This window comes from Oculina patagonica, chromosome 14, assembly GCF_052425735.1.
Source record: "Oculina patagonica isolate OP01 chromosome 14, crgOcupat, whole genome shotgun sequence".
Classification (NCBI taxonomy): Eukaryota; Metazoa; Cnidaria; class Anthozoa; order Scleractinia; family Oculinidae; genus Oculina; species Oculina patagonica.
This window is the reverse complement of record NC_135771.1, coordinates 16,786,574-16,804,470: the sequence shown is the minus strand read 5'-3', so window position 1 is coordinate 16,804,470 and position 17,897 is coordinate 16,786,574. Positions and strand designations below refer to the sequence as shown.

Genomic DNA, 17,897 nt, shown 5'->3' with positions numbered 1-17,897 from the left:
TTAAAGCGTAAAAGGTGTAAAGCTTTGTAAAAAAAATATGTTAGAGGAACTTGTAATAAAAGCAATGTCAAAAAAGTTGAAACTACCTGTTTAATTAATAATGTTAAATATTTAAAATGACTAAAATTTTATTGGTTACACCATTTTTATTCTATAAGAATTTTTTTTGTCAGAATATCGGGGCTGAAATTTGCGAAATGCTGAGAACATTTTTAAGAATAAACCCGAGGCTGAGATGTTGAAAAGAACATAATTCTGTGTGTTAAAAATGTGTAAATACAGTACGTTTTATAACAAGACATTTTATAACAATATAGGAAAAAGGATAAGCTATGCGCGATCAAGAGCTCTGCATGGCGTCGCACTCGTTTGCTGAGGGCTACTTAATGAAACACAGAGTCTTTGGTTGGAGTAAATTTGGCCACCCAAGGTGACGAAGTTTATTTTCAAGATCTGCCGATATACACTTAACAAATATCTACTCAGCAAAGGTGGGGGGAAAACCGCCACCTACTAAAATTGTAAATAAAACACTAAAGCACAAAATATATAGGTAAACTACGGCAGTAATCCACAGGCAGGCGGAAGGGGAGGAGGTGGAAAATTAAAAATTCACTGACAGCGAAGCGATGTGACCAGTGAGATGGTGCGCATCTAAAAGGGGCGAGTGCAATGTAGAACACACTTAAGAACTGTGACATCCCGAGGTCGGTTGATCGTGATTGGTTGGAAACTTAATAGTCATTTTACGTCAAACGCCTTAGCCTGGGGGCGACTGCCTTCAAGGATGCCTTGTCATAAAATCCCATTATGATCTTGTCATAATGGTTTCTTTTTATAACAAGACATTTTATAACAATATAGGAAAAAGGATAAGCTATGCGCGATCAAGAGCTCTGCATGGCGTCGCACTCGTTTGCTGAGGGCTACTTAATGAAACACAGAGTCTTTGGTTGGAGTAAATTTGGCCACCCAAGGTGACGAAGTTTATTTTCAAGATCTGCCGATATACACTTAACAAATATCTACTCAGCAAAGGTGGGGGGAAAACCGCCATAGAGCCACAGAAATGTGGCACCCCCACCAAGACAGCGCAGAGCTCGACCGAAATTTGATCGGAAAGTTGCAGCCCTTGCGTGACCAACTTAACAGACCAAATGGAAAATATATATTATATAAAAGGTAATTGCAAATGCTGAATGGTAATTATATGTGAAAGCACATTGACTGTCGTACCTTCAAATCTAGCAAAGAAATGTAACTGTAATAAATTGCCGTGATCATGCATGCGGCGATGCAGCCCCTGTCTGACCATCGTCGCATACACGAACGGTATTTAAATGGCGTGAAATATTATGTGATACGGTAATACTGAAACCCAATGGTACGGTGCGGCCCCTGCCGACCCTTATCACGACTTACAGGCTTTGATATACACAAACAAGTGTAAACGACACCATAATAAGAAACAAGAACTGATTGAAACGTTCTACATTATAATATACCTAAAAAAGAAGCATGGCAGCCCGTGACTGACCCATGTTCAAAATGAGATACCTTAAAATATAGGGTTTCTAATGTAAACTCGGAAATGTATGGCAGACCGTTGCTGACCCATACAAAACAGAGACTAAAATAGGCAGTTGAAACGCTATGCAGGGCAGCCGTGACTGACCCCTGCTAAATTTAGATAGCTTGTAAAGTAGAATTTCTTATATAAAGTTTAAAGGCATCAGATTTCCATCGACCAAGAGCTCGGATCTGTGCGTCGGAGAAACCTTTGTCTGCCGCGAGGCAGGCCGCTCCTATGCGAAAGCTGTGACTTTTATAGCGTTGTGGGTCCAAACCGCAGAAGTTTAAACAGCGCCTAAGTTCTGTATTGAATTGGGTAACCAGAATGGGACTATTGTCGAGATGACAAAAAAGAGGACCGGGCTTATCACCTCGCATTTCACAGTACTGTAGCAATGACTTTACCGGACAGAATTGTAAAGTGTTGTCGCCCGTGATAATGATATCAACAGGGCGGTTGTTTATATTGTGTTTAAAGTGAGTAATGGTTATCTTAATCGAGTGGATCTTTCCGGCGGATTTTAGGAGCCGCAGGTTATCGTATTGGATGACCGCATTGGAACGCGCGCTCTTGGCCGCTAGTTCACTGATGCGAAAGAAACCGTAGAAGGCTGTCAGAAACATAGCAGAAAAAAGAACACGCTGGGCTGCCGATGAGTTGGTGCGTTGAAGAGAGTTTACGAGGTCATGTAGTATGGGTTTTGATATCGGTAACCTAACATCACTAGATTTCCGACGACTTAGCGAGGTTAATAGTTTTTGGATTAGAAATGCCTTTGTGGGATCACGCAAACCTTTCATCTTATGGACATAGCCGATGGCCGATAGATAAGAAAGAATGGTCGCAGGCGACAATTTTTTACCGTCGAGAAAGGAAATGAAAAGCGCCAAAGAGGCGGTGGACAACGGCAAATGTACTGCGTCTGTCTTATAAAATGTTGCGTGAAATTCTCGAAATAGTGTCCACGCTCTACGATAAGATTGACACGAACCAGATGATAATACAGAGCTCAATAGACTCTCTAAGTTGGCAACCAACTCGTCGGCAAAAGGTTCTCGGGCACAATGGTCGGTAATTTGTCCGCCTGGGGTGAAAGTTCCTTGAAGCGTGCTATCTGAAATCGGGAAAGACAATCGGCCCGAGTGTTGTTAAGACCGGGTATGTGACGCGCACGAAATAAAATGTTATAACTAAGACAAGTCAAAACTAAGTCGCGAATCAATATCATCACTAATTTGTGTTTGGATGTTTGTTGATTGATGATACTAACCAGCGCTGCGTTATCAGTAACAAACACGATACAGTGGTTGGCCATGTGGCGACCCCAAATACGCACTGCGACGGTAATCGGAAATAGTTCGAGAAAGGTGATATTCAAAGATCGCCACGTATCAGGAAAATGGCCATAGAACCATTTATGGTTTAAAATAGCGCCATAGCCCTTGGATCCGGCCGCATCTGTAAACAACTCAAGGGAAGGAGAGGTGTTCCAAATATCGGACAAGAAAAACGACCGGCCATTAAAGTCGGTTAGGAATTTTAGCCAGACCTCCATATCGTGTTTGGTTTCTTTACCAAGCCTAATGCGATGATGTGGGCGACGCACCCCAACAGTGAGATCAATCAAGCGGCGAAGAAAAGCACGTCCCGGGACTATGACGGAACATGTAAAATTTAATAGGCCTATTAGGGACTGTAATTCTCGCAGAGTGACTTTACGACGTTTTCTGAAGCTTTCAAGCAGTAAGCGGCATTTTTGAAGCTTATCTTCCGGCAAACGAGCTTCTTCTTTTATTGAATCGAGTGTTATTCCCGCAAACTGGATGACTTGAGATGAGCCAAAAGTCTTTTCGTGAGCAATCGGCACGCCAATGTAATCACACATGCGAAGAAAATTGCATAAATCATTTTGACATTTATCTTTGGTACTTGCGATAAATAGAAAATCGTCAAGTATGTGTAACACACTCGAAGCGCCAAATCGGTAGACCGAAATCCATTCCAAGCAAGAACTGAAAGCTTCAAAAATTGCACACGAGGAAGACAGTCCCATAGGAAGACAAACGTCAAAATAAAATTGATTATCCCATTTCATGCCAAGTAAAGGGAAATCGGACGGGTGAATTGGAATGATCCTAAAAGCAGATTTTATATCTTTTTTGGCCATGAAGCAACCAGCCCCTAACCTCTTTATAGCTGTAATTGCATCAGAAATTGACGCATAGCGAACCGAAGAATTCGCGTCGGGAATGTGATCGTTTACTGATGTACCAGGCGGGTAAGATAAATGTTGAATCATACGAAATTCCGAAGGGGCTTTTTTGGGGACAATGCCTAAAGGGGAACAGACCAGATTTTGAAATGGAGGGCAAGAAAAAGGACCAATGATTCTCCCGGCCTCGCATTCTTTAGTCAATTTGTTGAGCACTATTTGAGGCTGTTCTAAAGCGCTTTTAAGATTAGGTGATTGCAAAGCGTGCCTTTCCCCGACAAAACCGACTTGAAAACCAAAAGTAAAGCCTTTAACCAAATAAAGGAGAAGTGAAGCGTCATAGCCGCTGAGAAGAAAATTAAGCCGATCCACCTTTACGGGTGTTACTGGCTTGTGGCGCGATATTAGAAATGTTGGCTTTAACGGGGCTTCCTTTTTGTTGACTGAGTGCACACTGTGTGGCAGGGTGTTTTGAGCCACATTTGAAACAAACATGCTCAAACCGACATCCGTTGCACACCTTTCCCGCGTGGAAACGCCAACAAGTGCCCTTGGGAAATGACTGAGAGCGGAAGCGCATTGGTCCTTTGTCAGAGGGAAATTGGGTTTTTGGACGAAAATTCGTTACAGCCTTGAGCCACAGTTCCCAGTGGATGGCATCCCAAGGATACTGTTCCGGGGCTGATTGCCTGATGAAACGAAATTGTTCGTCATAATACAGCCAATCGCCTGGTTTGGCGGCGATATCACGAACAATTTCGCAGTACTTCATGAGCTGGGGCGTGTCATTGGCCTTTTTCTCTGAGTAAATAGCCACAAATATGTTAAAAGCGGAAAGCCACTGCTGTATAGTGTGAACTTTTTTAACTGATTGACTCGGTTCGAGGGTCAATTGAGGGCGGGTTGACTCACCATCCGAAGAGGCGAGGGTAAAAGAAAATTTTTGATTATTTGGTGAAAAGGAGAGTAAAGCCCCGAAATCAATATACTCATGGGACCAGATTTTGGCTTTGATTTTGGAGCTCACTCGACTGCTTAAAGGGACGGCTACACTAGAAAAAATTTGCTTGGGTGCCCGCGAGGCTAGCCCCGGCTCAGCTAACGTTAAGCCATTTGTCGTACTTGGTTGCGTACCTTGGGTTATCCCTGCCAAAGAGACGTTTACGACTTCGTCCACCACGGACTGCTCAGTTGCAGAAGCGGGTGTGGTACTTTGTACGGTTTGTGTCTTTTCCCCAAGGGCCTCAACCACGGCTTGCTTCACCGCCACGGAAATGGAAGCCGAAAGGGCTGTTAAATTTACTGCCATGTGGGGCTGTTCTTGCTGTTCTTCCTGCCCAACTTCGTGACTCTTGCTTTTGTCCGGGCGGGTTTCTGCCATCTCCGACAAACGTGGACGTGCCCGTTTTGCATTACTTCGTGTTGGGTAGGGTCGCTTCTTAGGCGGCATGACTTAAAAAATGAAAATTATGTAGATTAAAGGAAAAGCCGAAGGCTGATTGCCACAGGTTTCCGTTAAGATAAGATAGTAAAAAGGTACCTGACAGGAAACTGAGATTGTGGTTGTAGATTAAGGAAAAAATGTGTCATAGAGGAGCAGATTGAAAGTTGAGCCTTCAGATAAATGATAAAAATGTGTTCGATGGCAGAGAGGCGAGCTCCCCGCATGAAAAGAAATTTCGAGCCACATATATATTGAATAGGACCTCAGTGTCTGGTTGCAGAATACTAAAGTGCATTGAGGACACACCCAAATCGGGCGGCCGAGTATGATTGCACACTCATAATATTCACCAGAACACTAAAGGAACATAAGGCCAACGCCAGCATTCAAACAATTCTGCATAAAACAGATATCAGTTATACAACTGAAAGGGTGCAGCCATAATAAAAACGCTTGCCCACAGATAAGGGGCAGCGAAACATTAAACTGAAAGGCTGTCACAGTAAAATATCAAAGGCATGGCGAGGCACGTACTAAAATGAGGGCTCGATGTTAAAATTCGTTAAAATTCATCAAACAGGAATGATAGGGAACAGGCTCAATGACTCCAAGAATGCTCCTCTAAGACTACGGTAATATTTTTTCTGGCCCAACGAATTTAGATGCACACCATCTCGCGCGTAAACGTTCTGAGTTGGGCGCCAAAAACCCCTATGGCCCCAGAAAAAAGCGTACGGTATGTCCTCCAAGACTACTCTGAGATACTTAGTCAGAAGCTTGGCTTTACGGTTGAACGTTGCCGCGCCCTGACGCATAATAGTCTGGCACACGAAAATGAGGTTAACATTGTACACATCATGCAATAGTCTTACAAAATCATCAATGTTAGAGCCAACGTGTGCGGGGTCAGATGCCGTTAAATCGTTTGAGCCTAACTGCAGAATTACGATATCTGGGCAGAAAGACTTAACGACATTTAAATCGTGTTGGATAGTTTTGGCAACCGTACGGCCACCAATCCCGTGCCATTTAATCGTAGCACGTCGAGAAAGCTGAAAGTCAGCGCTATATTTTCGGGAATGGCCCGATAGAAAATGGCTCAAACGGCGAATAAAAGAGTCCCCAAGAACTAAAACACGTGGCACGGCCATTATTAACTAGAAAATTAAAGTGAAAAGTGTACTTGCCTTAAAGAATTCACTGAAAAATTAAAAATTCACTGACAGCGAAGCGATGTGACCAGTGAGATGGTGCGCATCTAAAAGGGGCGAGTGCAATGTAGAACACACTTAAGAACTGTGACATCCCGAGGTCGGTTGATCGTGATTGGTTGGAAACTTAATAGTCATTTTACGTCAAACGCCTTAGCCTGGGGGCGACTGCCTTCAAGGATGCCTTGTCATAAAATCCCATTATGATCTTGTCATAATGGTTTCTTTTATATATTTTTAAATAAACCGTTTAAATTCTTACCTTCTCTAAATGACAAAACTAGCAACAAAGCAGCACAAGCCGTATTATTGATGCTAATAAAATTTCGGCAAGAAGTTATTTACTTGTAATTGTTACACCAATACATTCTAAAACGGAAATGTCAACGCAATAATCTTCGCATATTCACAAGAATATTTCAGCCTAAAATCGACAGAAAAAAAGGATTTTTCAGCCTGGACCGGAAAAAACAATATTCTTATAAAACGAAAAGAGTGTATACTAAATTAAGAGTACAAATTTTCACACGTAAAAAAAGCTATCTAAAGTAAAGTTTGCGGACTGAAGATTAAAAGTGTTTTTGATCGCGTCCAAAGTGACCATAAAGAAATGGTTTACGGTTTGAGTTCCTTTTTTGACCTGAATTATAAGGAGAAAAAAAACTCGGGATTTTACTGTAATTTTGTAAAAGGGAAAGACAAGTTGAACCGTGATGCCAGTACGTGATGTGTGCGTGATGTGCTTGAACCGTGATGTGAACGCTGGCAAAACTAACAGGAGCGCCTATTTTTACGTTACACTCTATGAGCTCTAGATGCGCTCGTTGTGTGTAACGTTAACTTGTTGACTTCTCATTTAAGCTCTGCACAACAACGCACAAACAGAAGTGCGACTTTAGTTAGTAAAGATAGGAGCCCTTACCTTTATCCTATGCAAGAATAAACTCGTCAGGACGCTGATAGAAAAGAAATGCGATTCGTGTCTCGCAGCAGATGGCAGATCCGACCAATATATTATTTTTTTTTTCTCTTTTTTAGCCTCCTACCATCGTCAGCGCAGGAGGTTAAGGTTTGTTTACACTCTTTTTTTATATATGCAAAAACGTCTATTTTTCGACCAAGACTGAACGTTTTTAATTTTTTTCGAAGATTTAAGCCTGATTTTTTTTAAAATTGCTCTCATTGTAGTTAAAAGATGTTCCTGTCATCATTTTTCGTACATATATTTGTCACTCACAACAAATGGTATTAAAATAGAACTCGTTCTTAAGGCACGTTCGAATTCTTGAGATGTTCTTAAATATTGGCCTTTTTTCAGCCTCGACGTTCTTATAAAAAAGGTTCTTATACCAAAAAGAGTGTATTTATGGTAATTTATAAAGCCGGCATGTAAGCGTTAAACAATGTTGTGTGCGGGTAATTTACTCAGAGGTACTCAAGCAACTTTAACACCAAAATGGAAATAGTAAGCACCCGTATGTTTTCATTTTACAGTGCAATCCAGATAACTGAACAAAGTACCACGACACTGCGAAAATGGTTTCTTATAACGGTAGTTCGTTTTATGTTAATTATACCTCAGTAGTAATCCACCAGTCAAATTTTTTCAGTATGTTCACGTGCCTATCCATTATTTTATTTTAGTATATACCACACAAGTGAATAGTACTTTCCGAGCGCTCTGATTGGCTAACTCGGAGATGATTAGCAAAGTTCTATTCACCGCCGAGCAACCGAAGATGAAAAAGATGGCCGCGTGTTTCGTTTCGGCTACTGATAGTTTTTTTTTTTATATAGCTATATTAATCAGCTTGTGTAATATGTACTAAAACAATTATTCACCTCAGTGTCGGTGAAAGTGGTGGATATTTACCTCCACTTCGGTGAATAATTGTTAAATATTGGACAGCAAAATATTGGACTGAAATCATCCAGGTAAGCAAACATGGCGACATTTGCTGAATGGAATTTTTGTTCATTCGAAGGAAATCACTCCAATTCTGGGATATTTAAAGCATTGGGGATTTTGACAATCGTCTACAAATGATATGATTTTAAAATGTTCAAATTTATTAAATTTTAAAAACAAAGTGGTATTGCAGTTAATTCATTTCTAACCGTACATGTTCATGACACCAATAAGTTCGGCCACTGGACTCCCAAGATGTATCGGAGACACCATATAGAAGAACGGACTTGACATTGGTGGAAAATATCCTGAGCTTGGTGTTTAAAGAGAGCTGCCTTGACAGCCACACTGGTTGTAAGGCCCTAAATGCATACCTGGCCTTGCAAAGAATAAGTACAATACATGTGTATTTCTCGCCCGGGGGCTCCCATATGAAAGGGGTTGCAGGCTCGTCGTCTCGCTTTATAGGGGTGTAAATTTTGGATTTTTAGTCCCACTTAGGGTGTTCTGGGAAAACCTCAATATTTTTGCCCCCAAGGTCTCGTTTAGGGTTGCACAGGAAGAAAAACACAAATGTAAATTATATTTTTAGTATTTTGGTATCTTGCCCCCCCTTATAATTTTTTTTTAATTTTTTTTTTTTTTTAAATTTTTTTTTTTTTTTTTTTTTTTTTTTAAATATATTTTTTTTTAAATTTTTTTTTTTTTTTTCTTTAATTAATTTTCAAATTTTTTTTTATTTTTTTTATTATTTTGATGTATCAAATTTTTATTTTTTTTTAGATTTGTCAATATGTTTATTATTTTAAATAAACTTCAAAAACTTTTCATCTTATGAAATGAAAGTGGAAGCCTATACAACGCATGATTAATTATTGTTGTGGGCAAATGCTATTTAGACTATTATTTTTACATCCCAGAGAAGAGCTGTCAGATACGATAACAACGCCGTTGAGATGAATTTTGGAATTAAAATAAAATAAACAGCGGTTATGTTATCATTTCTAGTTTAAGATTTTTATGATTAGTGTTAATTTTGTGTATGTAAAGCCTGGTTTCCACTAGCGACGCAAGCACAAGCGCGATCACGCAATAAAGACAAATTTTGATCCTTGTGCTTGTGCTTGCACAGGCATCCCATGCAATGCGCTTGTGCTTTTGTTTGCGTCGAAGCCTTATTTTTTACGGAGAAATAAGAGCTGTTATCCTTGCGCTTGTGCTTGCGTCGCTTGTGAAAACCAGGCTAAAAGGCGAATTCTAAGAAAATATCTGAAGAGACATTTGTTTTTCGTTTTTAGAAACAATGCCGAGTCAGCATTTTTCTTCCAGATCAAAGCTAAAATATCTCTGAAAAATGCGTGGTTACCCCAAATTTTCTTTTTAGATTCCTATAGCCCTTGCTAAGATCTTCTTTTCTCGCATTGTAATGAACGGCGCAAAATATCTTTGTTTTAGGAGGCACCGTACTTAGGTGAAAACAATTGCAAAAACAAGCTTAAGTGCAAGCAGCTTGTTTGGATTGTGATAAATTTTGTCAAAACGTGCAAAACTTCGGAAGGGCCGTTGTGCTGCCCAAAAGCCAGACAATTTAGGACAATCCATATTGACTCCTGGAAACAATATGTTGTTGATTGGCCATTGTGCTTTTCTCTGAGAATTTATGCGCGACCTCAAGTTTCGAAAACAAATTAAAGGTTTACACTACCGCGTACCGATACCTCTTCCTCTTTGCGGAAAACTGTAATGAGAAAATCGCCGCAAGCTATGCCTTTATAATGCATAATGATTCTGAAATTTGTGTAAGACATACAGGCTGTGTAAGACATACAGGCTTTTCCACGGTGTAAAATACTGTGAAGCTCGTAAGTGACGTAAAACAAAGCCGGGACAACTAAGGGCCTGTTAATATGGAGGAGAGTTGTCCCTGGTAGGAGGGTTACTCTCCATACCGAAACACCCCAGGCGAGAGAGCTTTTCATACGTTTCTTTATAAATAGCTGCGAACTGTTTATATGAGAAATTGCAAAGTTGGCTCGGGGGGCAGGGTGACCCTGGGTGGAAGGTCTCTCGCTTTGAAGGTAGGGTGACCCTGGGCAGCGAGCCAACTTTTTTCCATATAAACAGTTTGGTTATTTTTGCCTCGCCCACCAGGGACAAGTTTACACATACGGAGCATGCGCAAATGCTGGAATCGACCAAAACAACATCGAAATCGGCGATAAATTTGTCCAAAATGGTCTTCGTCGACGTTTCAGCGTTCCTGATTTTAGAAAAGGCCGCCATAATAGATATTTCAAAATAACTCTCGCCAGTCTTTTGAACCGACAGGGCCAAGTTTTGGCTCGGTCAACAGGGACAACTTTCTCATATAAACACTCGGTAAAAGTTAGCGCGGGGGAGAGGGTAACTCTCCTACCAGGGACAACTCTACTCCATATAAACAGGCCCTCCGTTTAAATGGAGGAGAGTTGTCCCTGGTAGGAGGGTTACCCTCCATACCGAGCCACCCCGGGCGAGAGAGCTTTTCATACGTTTCTTTAAAAATAGCTGCGAACTGTTTATATGAGAAATTGCAAAATTGGCTCGGGGGGCAGGGTGACCCTGGGGGGGGGGCCCCCGCTTTGAAGGGGGGGTGACCCTGGGGAGCGAGCCAACTTTTTTCCATATAAACAGTTTGGTTATTTTTGCCTCGCCTACCAGGGACAAGTTGACACATACGGAGCATGCGCAGATGTTGCAATCGACCAAAAAAACATCGAAGTCGGCAATAAATTTGTCCAAAATGGTCTTCGTCGATGTTTCAGCGTTCTTGATTTTAGAAAAGGCTACCATAATAGATATTTGAAAATAACTCTCGCCAGTCTTTTGAAACGACAGGGCCAAGTTTTGGCTCGGTCAACAGGGACAACTTTCTCATATAAACGCTCGGTATAAGATAGCGCTGGGGAGAGGGTAACTCTCCTTCTAGGGACAACTCTCCTCCATATAAACAGGCCCTAAGAGCCTGTTTATAGGGAGGGGCCAACTTTGCAATTTCTCATATAAATAGTTCGAAGCTATCTATAAAGAAACGTATGAAAAGCTCTCTCGCCCGGGGTGGCTCGGTATGGAGGGTAACCCTCCTACCAGAGGGACAACTCTCCTCCATATAAACAGGCCCTAAGACAACAAAGAACCTCTAAACAATTAAGGGCAGGAAAACAATTGCTCCAAAACAAAGAAAAAATTCACAAGTTTTTACACAGAGATAAACCCGACAAACATATTCACCCCAAAAATTGGTAATTTCGCGCGTTTTTGCTTTGCATGATGCGGCTGAGAAAACGTACAAGGATGCCAAAAGCACGTGCAAAGCTTTTGTAATTGTCATTTCGCTTTCTGTTTTCTTCAAGATGTCTCTGACAACATTTTTGCGAAATGTTTTTCTCAAAAATGTCAGGACATTTCAAATCTTGTCCTCTAGTGCGAATCGGCCCTTGGTTTGATTTTTTAAAAACAAAAACATTGAAAAAATCATCCCTTGAGGGTCTGTCGTCAGAATAAGAAAACATTGTTCTCTGGCGGCTTACCCCTGAGGTATTGCATAACGTTTTCTTATTTTTCACATGGCTCGTTTTCCTTTGTTCTTCCAGGCTGCTTATATTGAATAAACCCCGCTAATTAGCAACTGTCTCAAAAGCTGGGGGCGGCTTTGATTGTAACAGGGGAGAGCGGGGCTTATATCTAATATTCCCCTAGGGTATTATCAACTTTAATAATCCCCTAGGGGAATATTACGATAATATTCCCCTCGTAGCGAAGCCACAAGCCTCGCATTACAAACAAAACACAACTTTACTTTAATAACGTTATAATTTATTTTACCTTGACTGTTGTTACATTTTAAATACTACTGAGCAATTGCTTAATTGAAAACACGAGAAATGCGTTCCGGTACTCATGCCTCGACGTTTGCTCTTTTTTAGGATTCCGTTGCAGTTCAATCCGTTCGGTTGCTAAAACACTCCAAACATTCAAACACCAAAAGGTTACCTTTTTTAGTGTTCTTCGGGATCCTTTCACTGTTCCTGGCCAGCAGCTCTTTAATTTGCCACCTTCGACGATAATATCTCTAGCCTCTTCGACGTTTTCTTCCCATTTGTTTCCGCCTGGTTAAAGCTAAACAACCCTTCTGTCGCCTCCTAAGTGCTAAACTGAGCGTTTTCGCAGTCCTCTTCGAGATTCTTTGAGGATAGCAATTTCTCCAAGTTATTGCCTGGATTTGTCGCAAAATAAAAACTTTCCTTCGCAGACTCGCTCACCTCTGCCAACTTTGCAGTAAAGTGGTGAAAAATGTGGTTACAAAGTTGTCGGAACTATCAGGCAATTGCAAAATCCCAATGCGTACTTTCGGAATCTTTAATCTATTGTTAAGCTTGTTTGGCAAGCATATTGATTGTTTTGGTCGGCGTATCAAAAACGAAAAAAATAACCTGTTTATTGTAAAATTTAACAATGTGGAAACCCCAGTGCGTCTTTTCGGAACCTTTTTCCTGTTGTTAAGTGTGTGTCGTGAAAAACATGTAGGTGCGCATTTCAGCGCACCTACATCAAAACAACGAAGAAAAAAATCTTTCTTATTGTTTGAGCCACTGTTGATACCTCGCCCATGTGAAAAATAAGCCGGTTATTTTTAGGCACCTCGGCGATATGTAATTTATTCACCTCGGGCTGCGCCCTCGGTGAATAAATCACATATCCCCTTGTTGCAAGCCTACTCCTGGTCATTGTCAACGTGTTTACGAAGTTTACATCAAAGCGGTACATGTGCTCAAGGCGGTACCAAATTGTAAACATGCGTCAATCATATGACCCGTTTAATCTTGCCGTTATAAAAATGTTTACTGCGAGAGCAAAGATCAGTTGGTTGATCAGTGACAGAGTGAACTACAACTGCTCTATTTCTACGTCAGTGTTCCAGTTCCAAGTCACCTTTTGAAGCCGTTCTTGCACTCGCTATGGCAAAGCAAGTAAGTGAATTTTAGCTCTCTCTTTGTATCGACTTTGCAAGTTGGGGCTTCGCTGCGGCTCGCTTACTGTTTCTGCGTTCGTTTTGTGAATTTTTGAGCCTAAAAGAGTTCTAAAGCGGGGAAAGTGTTACAGTGGCCCCGATATTTAAACCACGTAACCTAAATACGAAATTCAGTACGGTAATCATCTTTTTGCTTCTTGAAAATTCAAGTCTATATTAGCACTGGCATCCCAACGCTAACGATAAGTGCCACAGTACTCCAAGAATACTCAGCTTATAATGGTTAGTATCGGAATGTAACAATTTTTTTTAAAGAGGTATAAATTAGTATGTTTTACGTATAAAATTGACTTACACTGTTGCCATGTCGTGTTCTCCGTTGTTTGCCAGCTCCTTGGGCCAATTTGTAATTCATTTCGGCGAGTTTTTGCTTTGCGCAAATTTCGAACACGTGTAATTGATTTAATATTCCCAAGGCTGGAAATAATTATCGATTGCATCTCGCTCGAAGCTCAATGTTCTTCCATGAAGTTCGTCAAATCACTACAAAATTTCCACCACCGTAATCTCCGGTAATTTCTTTTTTCTTTCTTTATTTCTCGGGTTCCCAATGTTTTAATGAAGCTTTTCTTGCTTTTCTTGCTATGCGTAACCGGTCGAACCGCACGCAAGATAGATGGCGAACGCGTCAGGTCGACAAAATGGACCTCTCCGGGTCTCACAGCGTAATTTGGCGTATTTAGCGTTAAGCCTGGTTTTCACTAGTGACACAAGCGCAAGAATAACAGCTCTTATTTCACCGTAAAAAAACGGCTTCGACTCAAGAAAAAGCACAAGCGCATTGCAGTTTTGTGCTTGTGCTTGCGCTTGCGGCAAGCACAAGAACAAGGATCAAAATTTGTCCTTTTTGCGTGATTGCGCTTATGCTTGCGCTTGTGCTTGCGTCGCTAGTGAAAACCAGGCTTTAGTGACAATATCTTCATGCCCCTTCCTCGCTAACGTCGATTTCAACTCACCGAAATCACTTCAAATCGGACTGAGAAGCTGGCAAACAACAAAGGACACGACACGACAACAGTGTAAGCTTGTTTTACTCCTAAAACATCCGAATTTATACATCCTAAAAAAAATGGTTCATTCCCATACAAATCCTTATAAATTCGGAGAGAGTTATCACATGTTCTGTATCCGATCTTTTGGCTAAGTTTCGCTCGACAAATTCACTAGCAGTCTAAGAGGATTCTGGTGTATAATGCGCTCTTTGTATGATGAAATGTTGTAGAAAGAAGCAATTATCAAAAAAACCGGGAACAGTTGATGCTAAAATGTCCAGTGCGTAACAAATTTAAGCATGGCTCATTGTACCGTTCCTGGACTCTAGATAGATGCTGGATTTGTCTGGCAGTTTTCACCGCGTCGCCGACGCGAGCAGAAAGTGAAAAATGTCTAGTAACAAGGAAAGTGGCCAGGTCGAAATAAAATTTTTTGAACTGGTAGTTCACGTCCATATCCCAGATCTACTGAATGCAACTCGCAAGAACGCGTTAATTGAATTGTTAATTGCTTCAAAAAATGCGAAACTCACCTACCGGTAATTATGCGCGAGCAGTTTCTTTAAGAATAATTATGATCGCTTGCTCCAATTACAACAAAATTATGCTAGCACAATGGTTCAAGCTAGTTTGACAGGTTTTGTTCTCTTTATAATTAGTACCCAGGTTCTGTGTCCGTTGATGACGTCAAGCATGAATGCCCTGTGTTTGCCGACAAGGTTTGTCCATTTTCCAAACTGCCAGAGGAAAAGAAAGGCGTGGCTGCCAAGTGCCCTGCCTTTAAGAATGGTTGTCCTTTTAAAGGGTGCAAATCTGTTGGAGAGTTTCAAGACAAGCTTGGTCAGATGCGCGACCAGTGCAAGGGTGACGCTTCCTACGTTCAGTTTCTCCGGGACACTGTAAGGGTTGCCAAAGAAAAAGATGTCGACATTGGATCATCTTGCCCTTTTTTCCAGACTAAGGGTGGCTGCCCGTTTGCCAAGGACACCAGTGGAAAGCCTATTCTATCACCAGACTATATCGTGGTATGTTCTTAGAGCGGTTTTCACTTGACCCCCCCCCCCCCCCCCCCCATAATCAGAAATTAAAAACACATGAAACTTGTAGGATGTATAGATGTTCGAAAGTCTTAATTGCGTTTGCTTCGCGTGAGTGGTTTTGCATTACTACGCTTACTGATTGGCTAAAAAGCCGCATCTGGCGCCACTTTATCAGCCAATCAGAACTAAAATCAAAACCAATCGTGACTCGCATCGCGCACGTTTTCCAGCGCTTCGTGCCAGCCACATGTATTTGCTTCGAGTTTTGATTGAAGTTCACTGGATTGTCTGTGTTCTTTGTGATTGTGCCAGAGTAATTACTATTTGGTTTTGGTTTTACAACACTCAATTGAAAACTGCTCTATTATCGGTTTTAATAATTTACCACCCCCCGGTCTTAAAGGAGCTAGGACATGTCACGGAAATTTCGCAGATTTTTGGTCTTAACTGTTCTGAAATTAGCGATAGGCAACTTAACCCATGAAAAACATTATCTTTGAACATCTAAAGGAAGATATAACCTTAATCTGTGGATAGAAATTAAACTTCAGCTATAAATGTCAGTTTTTTTAAAGACGCACGGAAACAAATTGAAAAGTTTAGCTTCAATTTTTTCAAGTTGCAGGTCTATTTCCATCCTAGCCATCCGCAGCCAAAGACGCTTGCTAACAGTTTTATTGCTTTAATATTGCAAATTTTTAAGAAAAATGGACCATTATTGTTTAGGTTTCCTACGATACAAATATAAATTTTGGACGTTAAAATTCGTGAAAAAGCCCCTTTTAAGTTAGCCCTTTACAGCAAGGCGCCCAAAAGTGTGACCACTTTTAATTTATTCACATTCTTTCGTGCAGATTTAATCCAATCAAAAGTCAACTGCAAGCTATCCACGGCTTTTGATTGGATTAAATCTGCACGAAAGAATGTGAATAAATTAAAAGTGGTCACACTTTTGGGCGCCTTGCTGTAAAGGGAACCTCCACTCTTTAAATCCAAAATGGCAGCGCGCGGGAAATTTCAAAGCAATAATCTTTTCCACTTTTTCTTACTATTAATTGCTTTTCTCCCTTTCCTTGTAAAATTTGGAATTTAGGCATTATTTCAAACAACTCAACGTCAAGATTGGAGGTTCCCTTAAAAGCCCTACGTTCAACATAGGAATTTTTCTCACTGCTCTTCATTCATTCTCTACAGTCAGTCAGACAATAAATGCTACCAATACTTTGTCAATTTTTGGTGTCAGCTAGAATGTAATTGACTCTAAGAAACGAGAAGGGCAGCTAAAAATAATACGTCACAATTATTTTAAGATGTGAGAGCATTTTTGTGAAAATTTACATTGCTGAGCAAAATCCTTCTTTGAGGAGAGCCTTGAACTGTGTGCCTAAAACTGTGAATAAATTAAAATGGCGAAGTTGATCTTGCAGAATTTTTTTTTTTTCCAATAGGGTCTGAAATTGCTAAAATGTCAGTTATCAGTTAAATTTCGTTCATTTCTCAGCGAACAGTTCAATGTTCACTCCATGTCTTAACTGCAGATCACATATCTCCGCTATCTCGTCATTTCCATGGACGGCGGAGCATTTTTCCAACTGGGGGGGCTGACTAGTGACTTGAAGTGGGGGGGGGGGGCTTAAGAGACTCTTCTCTTATTAATTCTTCACTTTTTCTGTAAAAGTGGGGGAGGGGGGGCTGGGCTAAAGCCCCCCAGCCCCCCCGGCTCCGTCGTCCCTGATTTCCCGGCTGACAGTTTAAAGTTTGACGTATCTCAGACCTTCTATGTTTTTCAAGTTTCACAAATTTTGTTCAGTTATTTTTTTTAATTTTTATTGACTTGAACAAGCTACTCTTTTCTCTTCTCCCTTTAGACCCCCATGGGCGTCACCTTGAATGATGTAATGTTCAAGTGCCCAGCTTTTGGCAAAGGAGTGTGCCCGTACGCCATCCTTGTTAAGGAATGCAAAGGTCTGGCTGGAAACTGTCCTGCTTTTAAGGGGGGCTGCCCGTTCAAGAACTGCAAGACCGTTGGCGAGTTCGTCGAGAAGCTGACTCAGATGCGAGATGGAATTAAGGATAGCGCAAAGGGAAAGGCTGCCCTGGCCAAGTTTATGCAAGAGCTACAGGCCGTCAATGAGAGCGAGCAGACGAAGCTGGGCGCTTGCCCTTTCAACGCGCATGTCTGCCCATTCAGCCATGATGCCGAAGGCAAGGCAATTATTCCCAAGTGAGCCCAACAGGTCAGCGGCTGATGATTCATGGAGCCAACATATAAATGCATAATTTTTTTGATATTTCCTTTATTTCTTAAGGGTTAAAACATTTGGTTATATTATTTTGTGTAATTGCCTGTTGTGAAGAAGCTTGAAAAATAAATCTGGTAAAACGTTGAACTAGCGTACGTTCATATTAATATGATAAAAAGAAATGCGTGTTTCTAACTTTTTA

General features: G+C 41.0%; 2 protein-coding genes across 2 annotated transcripts; one reads left to right on the top strand and one right to left on the bottom strand.

Moving 5' to 3' along the window:
* Window positions 1-401: 401 nt before the first annotated feature.
* On the bottom strand, window positions 402-6,662 carry LOC144639381 (uncharacterized). The gene is made up of 3 exons (XM_078498694.1): window positions 6,417-6,662; window positions 4,920-5,237; window positions 402-2,687 (listed from the first exon to the last, which is right to left on the bottom strand). The coding sequence occupies exons 2-3, from the start codon at window positions 5,233-5,235 to the stop codon at window positions 1,687-1,689; spliced, it is 1,317 nt and encodes a 438-aa protein (XP_078354820.1). The 5' UTR covers window positions 5,236-5,237; window positions 6,417-6,662; the 3' UTR covers window positions 402-1,686.
* Window positions 6,663-13,258: 6,596 nt separating this feature from the next.
* Window positions 13,259-17,842, top strand: LOC144638660 (uncharacterized). The gene is made up of 3 exons (XM_078497878.1): window positions 13,259-13,358; window positions 15,072-15,437; window positions 17,321-17,842. Exons 1-3 carry the CDS (start codon window positions 13,347-13,349, stop codon window positions 17,678-17,680), a joined length of 738 nt encoding a protein of 245 aa, XP_078354004.1. The 5' UTR covers window positions 13,259-13,346; the 3' UTR covers window positions 17,681-17,842.
* Window positions 17,843-17,897: the final 55 nt, after the last annotated feature.